A 19,286-nucleotide genomic window follows, 5' to 3' on the forward strand; every position below is an offset into this window, starting at 1 on the left:
ATAAGTGAAAAGAATTCACTTGATTCCTAGCTTAATCATTTAGCCTAAATTTCTATCTCCGTAATCCCCCCAAAATGTGAGCATCAATGTACACATATACATTTGGCTTATCATTTTTCTACTTATATTAAATAAATAGGTAATTTCAATATGAAACCATTCTTAAAGAGAGTGGATTATTCTCAAGAAAACAGCAGCATCGCAAGATACTACTTCCCCTGATTTTTAAAAGAAATGCAGGGGGGAAAATACTAGGTTTTACACATCTGCTAACCAAATATCAATTGCCTACTTAATTCCAGGAAGGCCTTACTGCACCATTTTTGGCAACTGCCAAAAAGCTGAAAACAAGTTTTATGTTCTCTGCCCTCAGAGGTCCTCCTGTACTTTCTCCTAATTGTTTCACAACATGTTAAAAGCCTAAAATAGCCAACTCAATTAAGCAGGCTACAAGCTTCTCCTTTGAACACATATTTGATTCTCCTTCAACATCAAGTAATACAATTAACTCATTGCCACACACTATATCAATACCCAGCAGAATAGAATGGGCAATAATCAATATACAACAAGAAGGCAGTGGCATGAGCTCAGTAAATCAAACGGTAAATCCACAACTCATATTCGAAATTAGAATATAACAACATTTACATAAGCTGTGAAGAAAAACCCAGAACTGACCCTAGGAAACAACTAGACTTATTATTTCTGAAGAACCAATAAAATACAGGATAAAGTCTTTCCTTTCACTTGCTAGAAAAAGTATATACTCTCCTATATCTCATCAAATCAAAAGTCTCAAATTTGTCAATTAGGCAAAGATTTTTAAATATCTTGGAGCAAAAGGAACCATTTCAATGGGCTAGAATTAGGTTCCTATCAATTCTGATTGATAGTGAAAGGAAAAAAATAAGGCTGTGATAAACAGAATATCATGGATTTGGATGCTTCTTTACATCTTTGAGGAAGTGAGTGATAGATATTTTACTAGTAAGTTGATATAGGTATAAAAAGAACAAAAGAAAGATAATGCAATCATGAAAAAATAGATATGAATATTTAGCCTTCTACTTTGTGCAGTTTAAACATTAATTTTATTTTTGAAAAAAATCTTAGGTGAGTCTTTCTGGAGGAAATTTACATTAAAAATATAGCATTGACAATACGAAATGTGAATTATTTATTGCAGATCAGCTAAAGCGGCATTAGTTTTCAATGAAATTAAATCTGGAACAGATGGTTACAACCACTTTTCCATTCACGAACAACTGTTTTTATAAGACGAAATTTCAGACACAGACAATAATGTAAATACTAAATTACTCTATTAATACTACCTAACTAGCTTAGTCATGTGATGCACATGTTAAGAGTTTAGAGGGTAATTTGTCTTGATAACAGGTAATAAATAACCTAGCATGTGATGGTGCACATTTATACACAGCCCAGATAAGTCATTTTAATTTTTTCCAATCAAATAATACATAGATACCTGTAGCGCAATATGTAAAATGACAAGTGACATTCATTCTGAACTAAGGCAAAGTTCCTCTCATACGGTGAAAGATAACTTAGACTGAATTCCAGCATTCAGATAAGAACAATACTAATAGCTACCAATTACGGAGTATTTACACTGAGCAAGATACGGCATTACACGATTTATGTAATATAACTGATCTCACTGAATCCTTACACATATTTAAAGCAGGCATTGCTAGACTCATTTTATAGATGCGGAAACCTACTTGGGAGGTAAAGTGACTGACACAAAGTCACCAGGAAGTCACTTCAGAATCAAACCCAGATCCAGTCAAATCCATGGTTTGGGCTCTGAACAAGGTCTCGACTCTTTGCCATAAAGAAGTTTTTTTACTTACACATCTTTGCATATGACTTTTTTGCAATTATTCTGAAGATCCTACTATGATTAAAATTCCAAAGGTGGCACTTGGGACCTCAGTGAAAACCACTAGTGGGCCACATTTTCATTATTCCTGGCACCAATATTTACTTGCTATAAAATAATTTTCACTATAATCTCGTACTAAGGAAAAGAGCATAGAGGCCACTCTAAACACTCAGAAAACATCAAAAACACAACAAAAAGTAAAGCTAAAGCAAACTAGTGAAGAAAACACTCAGAGAAATAAAAATCAAAGGACAAGGAACGCCACTCACTTTTCCTTGTGACCAATTTGGTCCTGGACACAAAATAAGTTTGACTTATATATGATGCTAAAGCAAACTAGTGAAGAAAACACTCAGAGAAATAAAAATCAAAGGACAAGGAACGCCATTCACTTTTCCTTGTGACCAATTTGGTCCTGGACACAAAATAAATTTGACTTATATATGACATTTGAATCTATATAACAATTGATGTTGTAAAAAATATTTCTAATTGGCTGTTTGACTAAATTGATACTTTCGAGAAAGTAGCCAAAAGTCAAAGAGTTGCTAATCGTTTCAAGAAAACACCCCTGTAACACTAGCTATTGGTGTTAGAGGTTTTCTATTCCTTTTTGTCCAAACTACTATTCGTCCAAATGAATTACTCTGTGAGAATAATTATATTTCCCATAGAGCATTTTAAATCACATGAAGAATACAAATATTTGAGATACATCTCTCAAGAGTCCAGGATACAATTTAAATTAATATTTACTAAATACCCAGTAAGCCCAAGGAATTTCCTGTTGTTAAACCCATGTTTTATTGAGAGCAAACATGCTCTTTTTGTCATATCATGAACAAAATGCAACCAACGTTTCTTATGTTAACCTAGTAATTTTTATTTCAATTATATGTAACACAAAAGTCTTAAAATAAAAATGATGTGAGCTTTTAAAAATACATCATTATAATTAATGAATAAATGTACTAATGTATAAATAACATATTTCACATGAAAATTTTTTCTACTTACTGGCTCTAGACATTTCAGTATGTAGATACAGTGAGTATATATTACAGATATGTAAGGAATTAAAATTGACTACTAAAATTTTATTCCAATTTTTGAAATGTAATATTAAAATCATAAGGGGAGATGAAAATCAACTACATTGTATATTAATAAAAATAAAAAAATCATACTCAAGTGTATTGGAGTATTTCACATAAGAGGAAGACACATGAAGCACTATCAAAGACGTAGGTGAATGGTTTTATCCAGATTTGAACTTCATATAGTACAACTCCAAAGTTTTTTAAGCACATTTTTTTGTTTTCAATATTATTGTAAATACCCAGTAAAATTCATAAGAATTAAATATCGGTCTTTTACAGAATAACATTTCATGGTTCTATGCATTAGAAAAATATCAATTATGCTACTTCCTCAAAAAAGAAAGAATATTCTACTTTAAGGGGGGGAAAAAAAGTAAAGATACTCATGAAATGAAAAACTTCCTTATCTGGTGCCCTTTACTACACTTCCCAGCTTTGTCTTGGAATCCTGAAACTCTCTGTTCTTTCTCTAAACAGCAGATTATTCTGATTTGCTATATGGTTCATTCCATGTCTGTGGCACGACTTTTAAAATTTTCCTTTTTTTCTTTTGGTAGCTGGCTGGTAATTAAAATTCTTCTTGAACTGAGATTTAGACTCTATGTTGTCAGACTCCTAGTTAAAAATTTAACATAAATTTCCCATCTTAAATGAGAAAATCTTATTAGCAATTATTCAGGGATGGTTTTCTGAATTAAGAAAAAGTATAAGTATGGTTTTAAAAGTATAGTTGTCTTAAATTCAGGCAACTGCAGTGACTCAACTAATACTTGTCCAACAATGTCCAACACTCTAATATGTAGACTCACTAATAATTAATACACTATGTTTTTGTATGCTCAAGATCACTGCATACTGCTTCATAATACTACTAGCATAAACAAGTTAAACTGAGCATGAATGTTGAAAGCATAAGCTCTGAAGACAGACTGTGTTGAATCCCAGCTCAGTTACTTACTGACTATATAACTTTGTGTAGGTTATTCAATCATTCTGAGCTATATCACTTTATAAAATCAATAGATGATGATCAAATTAGGGAAGTAAAATTAGCAATTTCTACATGTGTTACCTAAAAGTCAATCTGACTCAGTTTTATCTCACTGAATTATAGAATTTGATGGGCCTGGTATAAATCTCTTACCATACAAAAATCAGTGGTATACCTACTATGACTAGTACAAACACAGAGATTCTTTTGCAGTGCACATAACGATGTCTGAAATTCATCCATTCTTTTACGCTATGCAATGGTTTCCGATGTATTTCATAACAAACCTCTCAGACACATATGTAGACATTTAATGCCTACTTGCATTTTATGTGAGCAAAAAAGTAGGACTGGGATATTTTAAACTCTTCTAGAAACTAGAAGAGTTAAAAACAATATTTTTATTATTCTATGATCATTTTTATCTTCATTGTACCTCTCAGAAGTTTGAAAGCATATAATAATCAGTAGCCTATCACCCAAAAACTCAGGGACTCTGTTACTCACCCTTACATCAAGATTGCCTTTCACACTGCCTGGTACATAGCAGGTAATGAATGGTGAAAAGGGGAGGAAGAATGGATCATTTCCTGTAACTGAGCTACAGAGGTGGTGCACACTTTGCTCTGCAATTTCCTTAAATTCTTAATTAAACCTTTGGTAGAAAAACGTGTACTTCTGGTGAAAATCTGTCCTCTGGCATTATTCATCCTTAGTAGGAAATACAGAAGCCAAGAGTAACTAATAAAGATTCTAAAAAAACCTTATTTTGCATTCATTCTTTATTTCTCACTCTGCATACCTGCTATATCATACAGTATATATTAAGCTATGATATGGTAATCACTGTTGAAAGGCTTTGGAGAAGTTATTTGAATAGATTCTACCATAAAAACACTTGCAGTGTGGATGACTCTTCTTTAATGTAGATAATGACTGTAGTTCATCAGAGTTTAAGGTGTGTTTTCTTTTTAATATATTGGGCTTGCTTACATAGACATTTGTTTTCAATTTATTACTCTGCTGTGATTCATGGAAGGCAACATCTGGCAGGACAAGTTCACAATAGTAAAAAAAAAAAAAAAGTTCAATAAATAAAATCGTGATGATAATCTTTTCTCATGGCTAGATTTAGATTTCATTAGTCTCCACTTAGCCATGAAGAGATATGAGATAATGTGAAGAAAGATAGTTATTTCAGAACACAGATCTTTCTTAACAGGATTCTTTATACAAATAATGAATTCTTTAGTTATTTCTTTCTTCATGGTTCATTTCTCAGTTGCTTCCCTGTAAGAATTGTTTTATGAAAAGCAACGTCATCTGCCAAAGAGGAATCTTATTTCAGGCATGATAAATTTAGCTCTGTTTTACTCTAGAAACTTTTTTTTTTTTTTAATTTGGCCCCATTTGGTGAACTAACACTATTTAGTTATAAAAGCTTCCTGGTACTGAGAGATGTTACTAGGCTTATTTTCAGTCTACGAACAATTTTAGAATATTAGATGAGCAAAGATATCTGAAAGCAAATTATCGTCTGAATGCGGTAACATGGAAAAGAATGAATTACAGATGTAATTTATCCATCACAAGCAGATCCTAAACACTGATTATGTCCGTATTTGTGCAGAAAATTGAAAATCATAGAAAAGCTTTCCAGACTTTCTAACTTTAATTTTTCATGCTTTACTTTGTGTAATTTACTGTCAACTGTTAGAAGCAGATGCTTCTTGCCTTATTTGAGAAGAGCCTGGACTTAAGTATAAGCAATTCTGAACCAGAAGCCTAAACACTAAGTCTAAATTTTATGCAGGGAGATAAATTCTAACTTAAGATACTGGAGTCATATGGGGTCTGGAGAAAACAGGGTCTTAGAACTCAACCTCATATTAACATAAATTAAAACAAATATTGTTGAATAAACCCAGATAGCTTCAGAGTATTCTGCTGGGCCTAAAACTGTGATCTGGGGTTAAAATACGGGTGGTTTCCAAATGACTATTGATGATCCAGGGACAGCTTTCCCAGTCTGGGGATTCCATCTAGATCTTCTAGTTCTTTCTATACTTGTGGTCTCAGAATTAGTAGCTGTGAGAGGGAAGGGGGGGGGGGGAAGGAAAGATAAACCACCAGAGCCATTTCGCTCTCCCTTCCTCAAATCCTTCTTTCCTCAACCCTGCAATTGCTATTGAGAAGCTTCTCCCTGGTAACCTCCACTGCCAGCACCACCTAACATACTAGTATCCCTGTCAGCTATGAACTCCTTGAGGACTGTTTTTAACATCTACCTCCCCAAAGTCTGACATAGGAAGTGCTTACGTTATATTCCTTGAATATAAGGGGGGTTGAATCCTCAGCCCCTATCACCTCCTAAATGTCTTTCTTCCACACATCTGGGTCTTTATTACTGATCCTTTGACTATAATCCTGTGATAAAATAGCCAACAAACAAAAGTTGAGTTTAATATTTTCACTATCCACCTATTTCCCCAATGCTACTAGTAACTAGAAAGCAACAGTACTGAAACAATCACCACATCTTTAAAAATTTCAGAAAGGAAAGACGATGTGGGGGAGCTGTTCACTAAAAAAAGTTAAATTCCGTGGTGGACCAGGCTCAGGAACAAGGAGCAGTACATTTAAAAACAAAGCAGAAGCCTTCCCACTTGGGGGCTACACCCACAGGAAGCTTTGGACGGCAGCCCCTCGCTCCATTCTGTCTTTAGTCCCTTATTTTTTTTTTCCTTTTTGTCTTTTTTCGTGTCCAGCAACGGACCGCAACCCTCAGTGTCGCGCCCATACCGGACCGGGACCAGCAACAGGATCGCAACCCTCGGTGCTGCGCCCACACCTCGCTCAGCCAGTGAGCAGGAACCGGTCTGTATGTGGGATCCGAACCCTCGGCGGGAGCGCCGCCGAGCTCCCAAGCGGTGCACTGTAGCAGTGCGCCACCAGGCCGGCCCTTTAGTCCCTTATTGATTCTGAGCCACTGCCCTGGTGAAGGCCGGCTGCAGGAAACAGGAGCCGCCCAAAGTTGAAGCTGGGGAAAACTCACATACTGGCTCATGGAAAGTGTCCCAAGAGTTTGGGAAAGGCCAACTCCACTACAGTAGGCCAAGATGAATTTCTGGAACCTCAAACTGAAACTTAACATAAATCTTTCCTATAGAAACAGTTTGACAAAAGGAGTTGGGGTCTATGACACTAGAAGTATTTAAGATTTGTGATAAAATTGGTACTTGTAATGGTTCTGTGGAGCTTCCCGGGGCTTACTTAATGGCCGGAATTTCTAGGGTACTATTTATACTAAACTAAAACTCAAGCACCTATGGGTTACTGTGGCTCCTGATGACTTAAACACATTGCTTCTGTGGAAAATGCTTTCTAAACAAACTTTGGAACATGGCTTTTTTCTACATGCGGAGGGGGGGAACTATACAGTTTATACAGTAACTACTTATCTGAACTGGTTAATTTAAAATCTTTTTCCTATATCACCATATATTTTTGAACAGATACATAATCTTTGAAAGTTGGTGATAGTGTTCCTGCTGCTATCTTATGTTTACTCACTGATTCATTTGTTGATTTAAAATACAGCAATTAAGTCCGAGTACTTTCTGTTTTACACCCTGTGCTGTAAATTTGTCTTGGATATTCATTTTACTCTTAAGCACTGCTGTGTGTTTTCTTTGTTGAATCCTTTGACTGTGGATACGTAAATTAAGAAGCAATGTTTTACAACAAAATGGTAAAGAATGCAGGCTATGAAATCAGGTTACTAAGCTTTAAGTTCATATTTTACTGGTGGACGAACTTGCGCTTATCACCTAACTTTGCTGTATTTCAGTGTGCCCATCTGTGAAATGGGAGTAACATCTCTTAACAATCTCAGAAAGCTTTTATAAGGTCTAACTATGAAAAAATAAAAAGCACCTAAAAGACTTATCAACATACAGTAATTTTCAATAAACATTAATTCATTTATTTTACTCCATACAGAGGTAATAAGAAGGTACATTTGTGGAAGAGAAGTAGAAATAGAAATCAAAGTAACTACAGATTCTTTTCTGTAAAGAAAAATCATTTATAAAATGATTTTTATAAATCATTTGGGACCTGTTTCTATGACATGAATTCCTGGTATATTCCAGTAATAAATATGTAACTGTGCATATAAATATGTACTGCAATAGGAAAATATAAAATGAAGCTGTTTTATTTTTCTATGTAAGTAAAAATCAGTCCATCTGTGCTATACCAGGTTTTATTGACTAAATAACTGAGACGTGCAAAGTGATGACAGGTTTGCTAAGATGAGAAGACTTTAGTTTCTCTTTTCAGGGAGATTTACTTGATTCTGGAGGGGTTTTTTTTTGGGGGGGGGAGGGTGCAGATCTTTAACTCTTATTCCAGTGACTGCCCTCCCAAAGATCCTTTTCCCCCTTCTATCTTACCTACCAGAGGAACAGTTAAATGACTACAGCTCCCAGTAATTCCTGCTGCCAAAGTCAGCCAATGAGATGCCAAGATAAATCACTGAGTGAAGCTTAGAAGACCTTTGCTAAAAGGAGCCTGACTGAGCTGGGTTATGATCTCTTATGCCCTTGCCTCTTTCCACTTCCTAAAATAAGGATATGATGGCTGGCGCTGCAGTGGCCATCTTGAGATTCTGAAATAATCCGAAGGGTGGAGGCCATATGCTTCTCAGGAACTAAGGGGGAAGGCATCTGAGTTCTAATGACTGTGAAGTCACCAAACTGGCCTAGACAATTGACTGAACTATCAAACCCTAATATGTCTATGACAATTCCTGGGGAGGGGGGAGTTGTCTCTGTTATTCAGTGCTGAATGCAATTCTTTTACAGATAAAATGTCTAAATCACCTCTGTATCGCTATGGAGAGAAATATGAAGAGGGATCAGAACCAACAGCTCTGAAGCTGGACTATGAGAAAGCAGGAAAGAACTCAGAGATAAGAAAAGAAGAGAGGTAGAGATGGCCAAGGCCCACAGGAGATAGCCTGTCAATCAAATTATAATGTATAAGGGTTTATACAGTTTAGGAACTATCAGTAATTTTCAAAATACCCATCTTTACAGTATAGAAAGTCTTACCTCTAATGAGAAATCAAACCTCATCCCAAAGTGAAAATCTTTAAATAATTTGCCAAAAAAGGAGGGATGATGCCATAGGTAGATCTGCATCTGATATTTGTGTAAAAAATATAGTTTAAAATAAAACTCTGTCATTGCTTAGTGTATTACAAATGAGTATTAGAAGTCCTCACTAGAATTAATCTTGTTTATACTGAAAGTCACAGAGAAATTACTATTCTAATAATCTATTATACTTCAGACAACTGAGTACTTTTATCAAGCCTTTCCACAGTTGCTTTACTTGTTTCAGCATGCTAATAACTATCATTAGTGCTAAATCAAAGGCCATATCTTTAGTTATCCACTTCTACTGACTGTCATGATTTTTGTCCTGTTAACCACAGAAAATCGTTCTCCCATCTAAAAGCAAAAAATGTGTTTCTACTAAAGTTGTTTTTTTTTTTTTTAACTGAAGATTTCCTCAATAGGATCTCTTTGTAAGAAAAGGAGGAGCTGTGTTTAAATCTGTGGGAAGGCAGAGACATTGCTCAGCATGAAAGGTAACAGATTAGCGATGTTGATAGCTGAAATCCTCTTACTTATCCTTGGTGAGGAAAATGACAGGATAAGCTTCCCAAACTAGGTCCCTAGGTGTCTGTGCTGGGTCTGAGAAACATTCAACTTCTCACCTCTTGTGTGAATTGGGCATATGTCACACACTTCCTCAAAAGAAGATTTACTCCACATTGTATGGTCCATTTTAAACCTTGCACATGGAATTGTTTTGAGGCTATTCAATGGAATCAGAATTTTGAGTAGTTTTAGATGTCTGAGTTACAACTAAACTTTGAACTCAATTGTAAATGCCACATTGCTTTACATTTAAATGGTTTTTAGTCTGTCACACTCATACACTGAAGCAAGATTTAATAAGAGAAAGAAAAGTAGAACTATGTACCAAAATCTTATAAAAGGAAGCAAAATTACTGGTTCTAGAACTAATGTCTTAAGTAATTTGATTCAAAACATGGCTTGAAATTTATGTGTCCAATAGCTTAAAAAATCTTTGCACATTTAAAAAATTGTTTTCTAAAAAACTTCTAACTGCAAGAATATAAATAGGCAGATGAGTACAGTTATCAGTATTGCCTAAACAGATGCCGCTATTGAGAATTTCATTAAAGGAAGGTTCATGTCAGAGTTGATGACCCTTCAGCATACTCACAGGGTATTCTTTAAAAAGTTAAGTTTCTGTGTAGAGAATACAATTTGAACTTTTACACAGAACTCACTGCTACACAAGTTATGTCCTATACTTGCTTTGTCTCCTAAGTCATTAGGGGAAAACAAAGGAGTGGTGTGTCAACCTGTCACTGAAAGACACACTGAATGCATGTGCCTACAAAGTTACACGTATAAATGGTATAATGATCTGTCAAAGTTTTAATGTCACATGGGAAATGCCACTAGCAAAAACAAAACAATAACAAAACTCTTAGTAAAAGTTGTTCCAATTGGGAACCTACTAGATAAAAATTTTAATTCAAAATTTAGTCGCAAATGTTTTAGTCTGAAACTTGCAGATATCATTTTCTCAGGATTATCGGTTAAACCGGTTTAAAAAATATAGTGAAAAGACTATGCTGGGGGCCTAGAAAGAACAAGAACAACACAGGCAATTTCTGGATTGAAGATCCACTGTGCGAACAATACAGGATCTTCTAAAATTTCACTGTGACCACCTCTGGAACCACTTTACCATGTCCAGTTATGCCATCTACTCCATATGTGACCATCTGGAAACTTGATTTGCCTTACTGATTTAGAATTTTCTGGTTACTCATTTACCTGTTTGTATATTTATTTGTGTGCCTTCTAACACCTGGTTTCTATATTTCATGTATCCTGCTAAGTCTTTCGAGGTACTTGAGAAGGGTTCACTCAGTGCCCTTGATTCCACACCACTCTGCAGTGGAATCAGATCTCTGACGTGTCTATGATAAATTTGATCAGCAGTGCTATCTATATACACAAACATGCATAATAATAAAATCAAAGTTTAATTATCTTAAACAAAGTTGCTTAATCTGATAAGAGAACAAGTGACTAAAGTTTTCAAAGGTAAAGAGCTTTGCTAGATTTGTTGAAAATAGATAGTAAACACAAAGGCTATCTATATTCCTCCTCCCCTGCCCCTCTCAGCACCTGAAAAATGAATGGATATTTGAAAAAGAACTTCAATAAGTAATACATTTATTTCTGTTAACCATATGGTGAAAGCTTTTTTAAAAAATATAAATAACTTAGCATCACATTAAAATACATTCTGTAGGCTTTCTTTACATCAACTATCTAAATTTTAGTTGACATCTCATGACTGAAGAAAATAGGTAACTTGTCAGTAACTATTATTTGAAACACGAACTATAATATCACTCTAATTTTGGCTCACAGTATTGGCATTCTTCTTTTAGTTATTTTTTCTTTTTTGGTGTCCCTTTCACAAGCCATAAGGAAAAAATTCGACTTGGCATAAAATAACACACATTTTCCAAAGATTTTGATTTCTGAAGTAGCTGATACGCTCAAATTCAGTTTATAAACAATTCAAGTCTCAGACTGAATATACTCTCAGACTTGCGAGGTAAAACTGAAATTATAAAAGCAAAATTAACTGAGAGAAATTAAGTGCTTAAAATACTGTTTAATATACTTGCACACATTATTGCAGCTTTAGCTCCTTCTTGCTGTTATCATTCCAGTTCTGATACACTTAATATATACATATATTCCTCACTATCACATATTACCATTTTACCTAGCAACACCATTTATTGTGATACAGAATTTTATATTTGCATGCAGTATATTTAACCTAAGTTAATTTTCTGAAACTTTAAAATCACCAGTATGCAACTAAAATACTACTAGCTAATTTTCTTCCTCTCATCTTTAGTAATATCCCAACTGATTTCTTTTACATAAATTCTGTCTTGGACTTTTTTTTTTTTTCTTTTTTTTAATGAAACAAATTCTCCTCTTCTAACTGGGAGTCTGCTATAAACGTAAGTCACCTGGGAGCCTAGCCAAAGTCTGAAACAGCACAGCTGAAGGGTACAGCCATTTCACAGGGTCCTCTCAGAGAGTATTTGGTTTGCTTTCCTAACTTTCTAAAAATAGCAGATTACACAGGCTACCTCCATCTCGTGGCTCAAGAACTCAGAAAAGGCTGGACTACAGATTTAAGTGATACATGGAACACATTTTATTTAAGAAGTCAGGATATTACAAGTTTTCTAAATTCCTTCCATTTACTCTGAGACAATGCAAATGATCTAGCGGTTACTGGCATGGAAACCTCATAACGCTCCCAAATTTCAGAACTTCCAGCATGAGTCATACAATTACTTTAACTGTTTTAAAATATGTTTTTGATCTATTTTAGCCACAAAATTGAGTACAGGAAGACTATCTAAAAGGTAGGATTCTAAACACTGTATTGAGAATCACATGGGTCAGTTTTAAATATATATACACTTATACATGAGAAACATGATTTTTGAAACAAATACTTAATTGCATATTCAATATTTTAATTAATTTGTAGCACAGTTATTTTGCTAACACTGAAGGAGCTCTTGTCTTGGGTATGAAGTTCTACCATACCACATTTATTTTTTTACTCTTATTCAAATGCAAAATATTTTACCAAGTTTTAGACACTGTGTATTAAACTTCAGTCTCTTAGAAAGACAAAAAAGGCAAAGTTTGCATTGATTGCTGCTATAATGACTTCATTTCATAAATAAATTTAAAATCTTGAAATTATTTGTTAATAAAAAAAGCCCTTGATGTGACAGCTGAATTTTGTTAACCACAGACATGTCATTAAGCAATACTGCTGTTCACTCAAAGGGGAACTGTTCTGTGGCCACAAGTGAGCAGCAACTAAAAAAATATTTTGAGATGGAAAAATAGCAACTGAATATTAATGTTTCACAATGTTTCCAAATGCTGTTAAGGCAGGTCTTCAGTGAAACTACTCAATGTCACAGCCAAATTTAATGTCTTTCATCTTGCAGCTACGAGTCCGAGTCCGTAAGATTAAAAATTGGAATTACTAGCAATTGAGTCAAAACAGGGTTACCTATGGACATAGCTGGTTACCAACAAGAGTAATTAGCCCTTTGTCCCACACTATCCCTCATTTTATGGGTCCCAGTCTTTAAGTACACTTGAATTCAGTCAGCATGGATTTAGGAATACACATTCACAAAAGTACAAACACGGTGCCCTTCATCAATTCCTTTCAAAGGAAAGGGGGAAAAAAGGCCCAGTGGTAATCTACTACTTTTGTTTATTGATCTTTAGGACTATGACATTAACAACAGCAAACTGTCATTTTAAGGTAGTTTTGTTGTTCTTAGTACCTCCTTTTTATCCTATTCCGAAAATGATATCCTTAGAATCTTTGGCAAAAACTTTAGCAAAGTGAGCAGCCCAAACAGGACCCAGAAGGAACTAACTGAAACAGTTAACTAGTAACTCACCTTGCTGTTATTAAAGAAAGCATTATTATTGTAGCGCTTTTTTTCAAAAGACAAGATGGATCTGTAAGACTTTTACTTCTCTATATATGTAGAAGTAATAGTGATCCTCTCCTCAAAGGTTTAAAGAATTTAACTGGGGCATTAGTATTTAAAAACAATTTGATTAAACCAAGTAGGTTGAGAGTACACAGGAACACATTTCTAGTCTTGACCCAGCATGTCAAAATAAAGACATGTATGCTATCTTTCAAACTGGATTCCTGAATTACGAATCTAATGACATTTTTAAATGTCAAGAAATACTAAAGTAAATCTTTCATTATTATGGTGCCCACAAAAGCTAAATTTTAGCATTTCTGGCTGAGTCTGTTACAAATAAAAAATAATCAGGATCCAACAGAAAATAAACTATTAAGTTACTTCACATTACAATTTTTGAAGCTGAAAAAATCCAATGAATAATAGTACTTCTAAGATTCTACTTATTTTAATAAAACTCACATTCAACAAAGTTTGTGTCTCAGGTAAGATACTGTAGCAGCAGTCCAGAACCTTATATTTTCTAGAAAATGCATGGCTTTTTGGCCTTAAAATAATATGCGCATAAGATAAATAGAAAATCCAAAATGTCAAAATATTAGAAGACTAAAACAACCGTCCAAGTTTAGCTAATTTAAAATCTGCTGTTCTTTTACAACAGTACAGCACCTTTATCAACAAACAAAAACAAATGATCTTCATTCAGTCATTGTCACGGGCCTTATATATAATATATGCATATGCTAAACACACACGTATCTACATTTACCATTCCCATAGACAGACACTGAAATTCCTAAGTAAAAGTATGCTGACATTTTCTGTTCTAGAAAAAATCATGGAGATTAAGGACTGATAAAGTTAATCATAACAAAGTTTGGCCAGACTTGGTGGTACTGCTTCTCATAAAGTTCCCCAGCCCGACATCATCAATAAGCACACATGGTATAACTAAACTATTAACAATGCAATCCATAATTCCAAACTCAGAGTACTGTATGTCTACATTCTCTTTATTCAATTATTGAGTATCCTTAAAAGAATATAATATTTACTCACTTTCAATGAATCAAAGCAGGCGATTACTCGTCCATTTTCAACTTGGCAGCTTTTCGAAGGATGTGCAAATTTACATTCCGTGTCTGGCCGTGAGCAAGTCCCCCTTTGGAACTCTCTACATACTTCCAGTGTTAGCCATTTTGTGTCCCGAATTGGTGTTACACTAACAGCCATGTTTAGATTTTACAGGTAGTTAAATTTTTCAGTGAAACCAACAAACCCAAATCCCCCCCAAAAAACAGCAACAACCAAAAAAAAAAAAAGAAAAAAGAAAAAGCTGAACTGATAAAACTGTAAAAGGATGATGAAAATGTCCCCTCCAAAATACTTTCCCCCACTCCCTGCTTTAAAAGTACATGGAAAATTGTGTTGTCGATATCAAGGAAAAGATCTCCCACTAGAAATTCACAGCATGAAACTGTTAATTTTCAAAGAGGTTTTGGTTTTTAGAGAAATACTAGGATTGTAAGTAGATGAACGTTTAAAAGTAGGGCCTGGAATCAGCCTTGTGCTCTCAGTGACCCCTTCCCAGTGCCAATTTGGAGCCCAAAATGCAAGCATGAAAACGTGGCAGACCCTCTGACACCAAATTTCCAAGCTGCTTTCAGCAAAGTTGTCTGAAAGGGAATCTCCTCACAGCTGAATTTGCAATGGAGTTTGGTGGTGCAATCGGTATTGATTAGTTTGGCATAGACAGATGCAGCAGTTTAGAGCAAAATCGAGAAAATGATTTTTTTTTCCTCCTTGATTTCCTGGCAGAAGATATCTTACTTTTTCAGCAAACTTTTCTTTTAAAACTAAAGCAGCCTAGGGCAATGCCAGATACTTAGAGCTTTTCTCTTGATTATAAGTAGAAATGGGGGTGTCTGGGCTAGAGGTGGAGGGTGGACGTGCTGTCGTCACAGTCTAGCTGGCAGCAAGCAAGGCAAAGCAGAGACTGCTCTAGAAGCGGTTCCAAGCAGCAGAGACGTCAGGAAAGGCACTTCTTAGTACCAACCTGTAGAAAAAAGAGATAGGTTAAGATTTACTAAGTAGCACTTCACTGATGTCCTACAGTATCACAACCTTGCCATGTGATACCACACTAATATTCAAGTCAGCCCCTCTCTATCTTTCTCTCTCCCCCCCATATATACACACACACAAAATACTTACAGTGAGGCATATTGCAGCCAGCCATCGTAGATTTATTAAAAAAGGGGGCCGTTTCCCCTTGTGAAGCAATGCATGATAGAAAGATAACCAATCACAGATAGTGTTGCAGCAATATTCTGGGCAGAAAGCCAATAGTGTGGGTTGTCTTATGAAAGGTCGCGCCTGTCAGACGTTCATTACTATGCTATAAGCACAGAAAATGTCCATCAGATGTGACTTATTCCACTGCAAGAGGACGAGCATGTGGGTTTTGAATTTACCCAACATGCAGTTAGTGGACTAAACCATGTTAGTTTCAAAACAGCTTCTGAGACAAGTCCAAGCACTTGAAGATCATTACTGGGGAATAAAAAGCCAGGTTTAAAAATTGCAGCTGACTTCCAAGCTGCTTTCCCTCCGGCTCTGTGCAGGGACGGGCACTGAACAGCCTGCTCCTGCTGTTCTGACACGTGAATAAAAAAGGAAAGGGGTGTTTACAAATGGTACATTCTCCTGACCTATCCAATTCACTTCCTTCTAAAGCCCAAGTCCTGCCCCTCCACTGAAAGCAGCACTCATACTGTAAAACTATTCCATTCAGCCGGCAGACACTTTGTCAATATATCACAGGCAGGCGAGATATGAACAAAAGCATCCTTTATTCGAACATTTTTAAAGCAGAAGCTGAGGTCATGTGGGGAAAATAAGGAGTGCAGTGTTGTCAGTGTGTCTGGTAAATCTGAAGTCAACCTCAAGGGAGAAAGTGATTCCATCGCAGAAACATTAAATATTAAGTGAGCAATTTGATTTGGGCAGCGTGATGCACTTCAGAAGGACAATTCCATATGGAGCCGGAGGGTGGGGGAAGAGGGATCCCCTACTGCCTAATAATCTGTTAACTCAGCACTACAAAACGACTCCTTGGAGCAGGGCATTTTTGCTTTTAACATCTTACTTTCTCTTTCAATCAAGATGAAGAACTTCCAGAAAATTTTTACTAGTTACAGAAACAAAAGTATACATTTTTTTCCCTTTTGAACAATGCAAGGCTTTAAAAACTAAAAGATTCACATTCCAAAGAGGCAATGACAGTATAATAAATAGTTTGCTTTAACACTTACTTCTTCATGAGCCAAAAATGGTCTATTGGCATATGGAACATTTATAATTTTGGAAATTAGAATATGGAACACACACACACACACACACACACACACACACGTTTGAAGTAGAATTTTAAAATTTTAGTTTAGGAATACTGTCATTCTTAACACTAATTTAAAAAAAAAAAAAAACTACTTCCCAAAACTATTTACATACTATATAGTAAGACAACAACTTTTTATAAAGATGAAAAGAAACAATGCATCCCGGTGTTCAAGAAATATTTTTGTTTTCAAAAAAAGTTTGCAGGTCCTGATGCCTGCTTCTATAAAAACAGCGTCAGGTCCAGTTATAGTCTCTAAGCTGTGCCTACCTTCCTGAATCTTTGCTCTGTATTCAGAGTTTCTCAACAACTTCATGCCTTGAGCATAGACCACATGCACAGTTGACAATCTCTTTGGTTTTTCTCCCCAGAATCTTCAAGTGCCTTATCTGTAACCATTTAGCTCCTCCTTTAAAGCAAGCTGTTACTTCCTCCAAGAAGCTTCCAAGATGATATTTCTTTTCCATTACTTCACACCCACATACTAATACTGCCTTCTCTAAATTACCTCTGCACCTCATGCCCGATAAAAAGTGTTTTATTTCTTTGTATGTCTGACCCACCAGCCTACATGTTCTCAAGGACAGAAACAATGTCACTCATCTCAGCAGCCTGAGTGCCGAGCACAGTCATGGAAAATAGATGGAGTTTCATAAACACTGGAAAATTATCAATTACTGCATCAGGACTGGTACCTCTAGGGCACAAAAATATACACACACATGAACATACCCATATAGACACATGGATGAACACAACAATGAACATACTCAAACACACATTTGAAAATACATACAACGCACACACAAATCATTGCTTCTAGAAACTACAATGTGTTGGGGGGGTCACTTAGGCTGTCCCACTGCCCAGGAATCTTGCCCTACCCTTGGGCAGCTCCCTCTTTCATCCCACATAGGGGCTTTTCTAAAACTTCATCTCTCTCAAGTCTCTCCTCCTCCATGTCCCTCTCACTATCAACAGTGGATAATCTTATATGTTACAAGTATTTCCTAGTCCAAACAGTAGCCCTTGGGCATGAACTCTTTCTCACCTCCTTGCCCCTCCCTCTTTAATCTATCTTTCTGTTTCTTTCCTCTTGGTTTCCCAGGAGTTCTCCCTCCTCCTGCTTGTGGTTAAGTTTCCACAAGCTGCCACCTTGACTTATTCTTTCTCAAGACCTCTTTGCCTGTAGGTCCCCTCTATACATGCACACCCTGCCTTTCCAGCACTTCTTTCTCTTAGGCCTCAAATGTGCTGAAGTAACTATAAAACAGAGAGGATGGCCCATCAAGAGGAAGGGGACGCTTCCTGGCTATGCACCCTCCTCTCCCTAATGTCTTAATCCATCGTTCCCACACAGATATTTAAAGAATCATACATACGTGCTGTTTTTCTGCTTCTTCCTCTCCCGTTCACTGCTGAATCCATGTCAGTCTGACTTCTACACCCATTACTTTACCATTACTTTACTGCTCAGCAAAGGTTGTCAATGTTCTCATAAAAAACCCAAATCCAAAGCCTATGTTTTGTCCTTGTCTTTACTTGACCTCTAACACCATTTACAACTCCCTCTTTCTTGATCATTTCCCCTTGTATGAACTGACACATTTTATCCTTTGGCTTCTCCCAGCTGCACCTCCTGCATCTTCCTAGAGAGGAGTCAACAAGCATTCTTGACATAAGCCAAGTTGTTGTGAGCTCCTGGGACTTGTTACATGCTAACCCTTTGTTTGGTTTGACACATACTTCCTCACCCCTGCCATTTGGCAAATCCCTTCTCCTTGTTAAATCACTATGCAAAATCACCTTCTTTATAAGGCTGGGCCAACCATGCTAAGCATTATTCCATCTCAGAATAGTTTCAGTACTCTGTATCTGTTTAGACTCCCTCCCCCACCCCCACAAGGTTATAAACTCTCTGACAACAGGGTATATCCCCAGTGTCCCCTATATCCCAGTTCCTGGAACATAACAGACATTTTTAAAATGTTTGATAAATGAATAAACTTTCTTCACACTGATAGGAATAAACATGTATATGAGGATGTGATCCCAACCCTGAAGAATTATTTAAACATGATCTACGGGATCTGAACATACAAGGAAGGAGAATGGTGCCATTAGAAGTATACACTTTGCTTGATGGTTATGTCTAAATACAACTACAAAATTAATTTCTAGAGTTGATTATTTTT

At 36.0% G+C, this 19,286-nt stretch overlaps 1 protein-coding gene across 2 annotated transcripts in view; it reads right to left on the reverse strand.

Moving 5' to 3' along the window:
- Positions 1 to 15,995, reverse strand: part of MBNL1 (muscleblind-like splicing regulator 1) — a 144,983-nt gene extending 128,988 nt beyond the window's left edge. Inside the window, exons 1-2 of one of the 2 annotated variants that reach the window (XM_008572916.1) lie at positions 15,906 to 15,995; positions 14,751 to 15,747 (exon numbers count right to left, since the gene is read on the reverse strand). In XM_008572916.1, the coding sequence (XP_008571138.1) occupies positions 14,751 to 14,924 (174 nt within the window). In that variant the 5' untranslated portion in view covers positions 14,925 to 15,747; positions 15,906 to 15,995. Of the gene's footprint in view, positions 1 to 14,750; positions 15,748 to 15,905 lie in introns of those variants that run through there. The other variant, XM_008572915.1, reaches the window with a different exon arrangement.
- Between the last annotated feature and the right edge of the window lie 3,291 nt (positions 15,996 to 19,286).

The sequence above is a fragment of the Galeopterus variegatus genome, unplaced genomic scaffold (assembly GCF_000696425.1).
Source record: "Galeopterus variegatus unplaced genomic scaffold, G_variegatus-3.0.2 Scaffold847, whole genome shotgun sequence".
In the NCBI taxonomy this organism is placed as follows: Eukaryota; Metazoa; Chordata; class Mammalia; order Dermoptera; family Cynocephalidae; genus Galeopterus; species Galeopterus variegatus.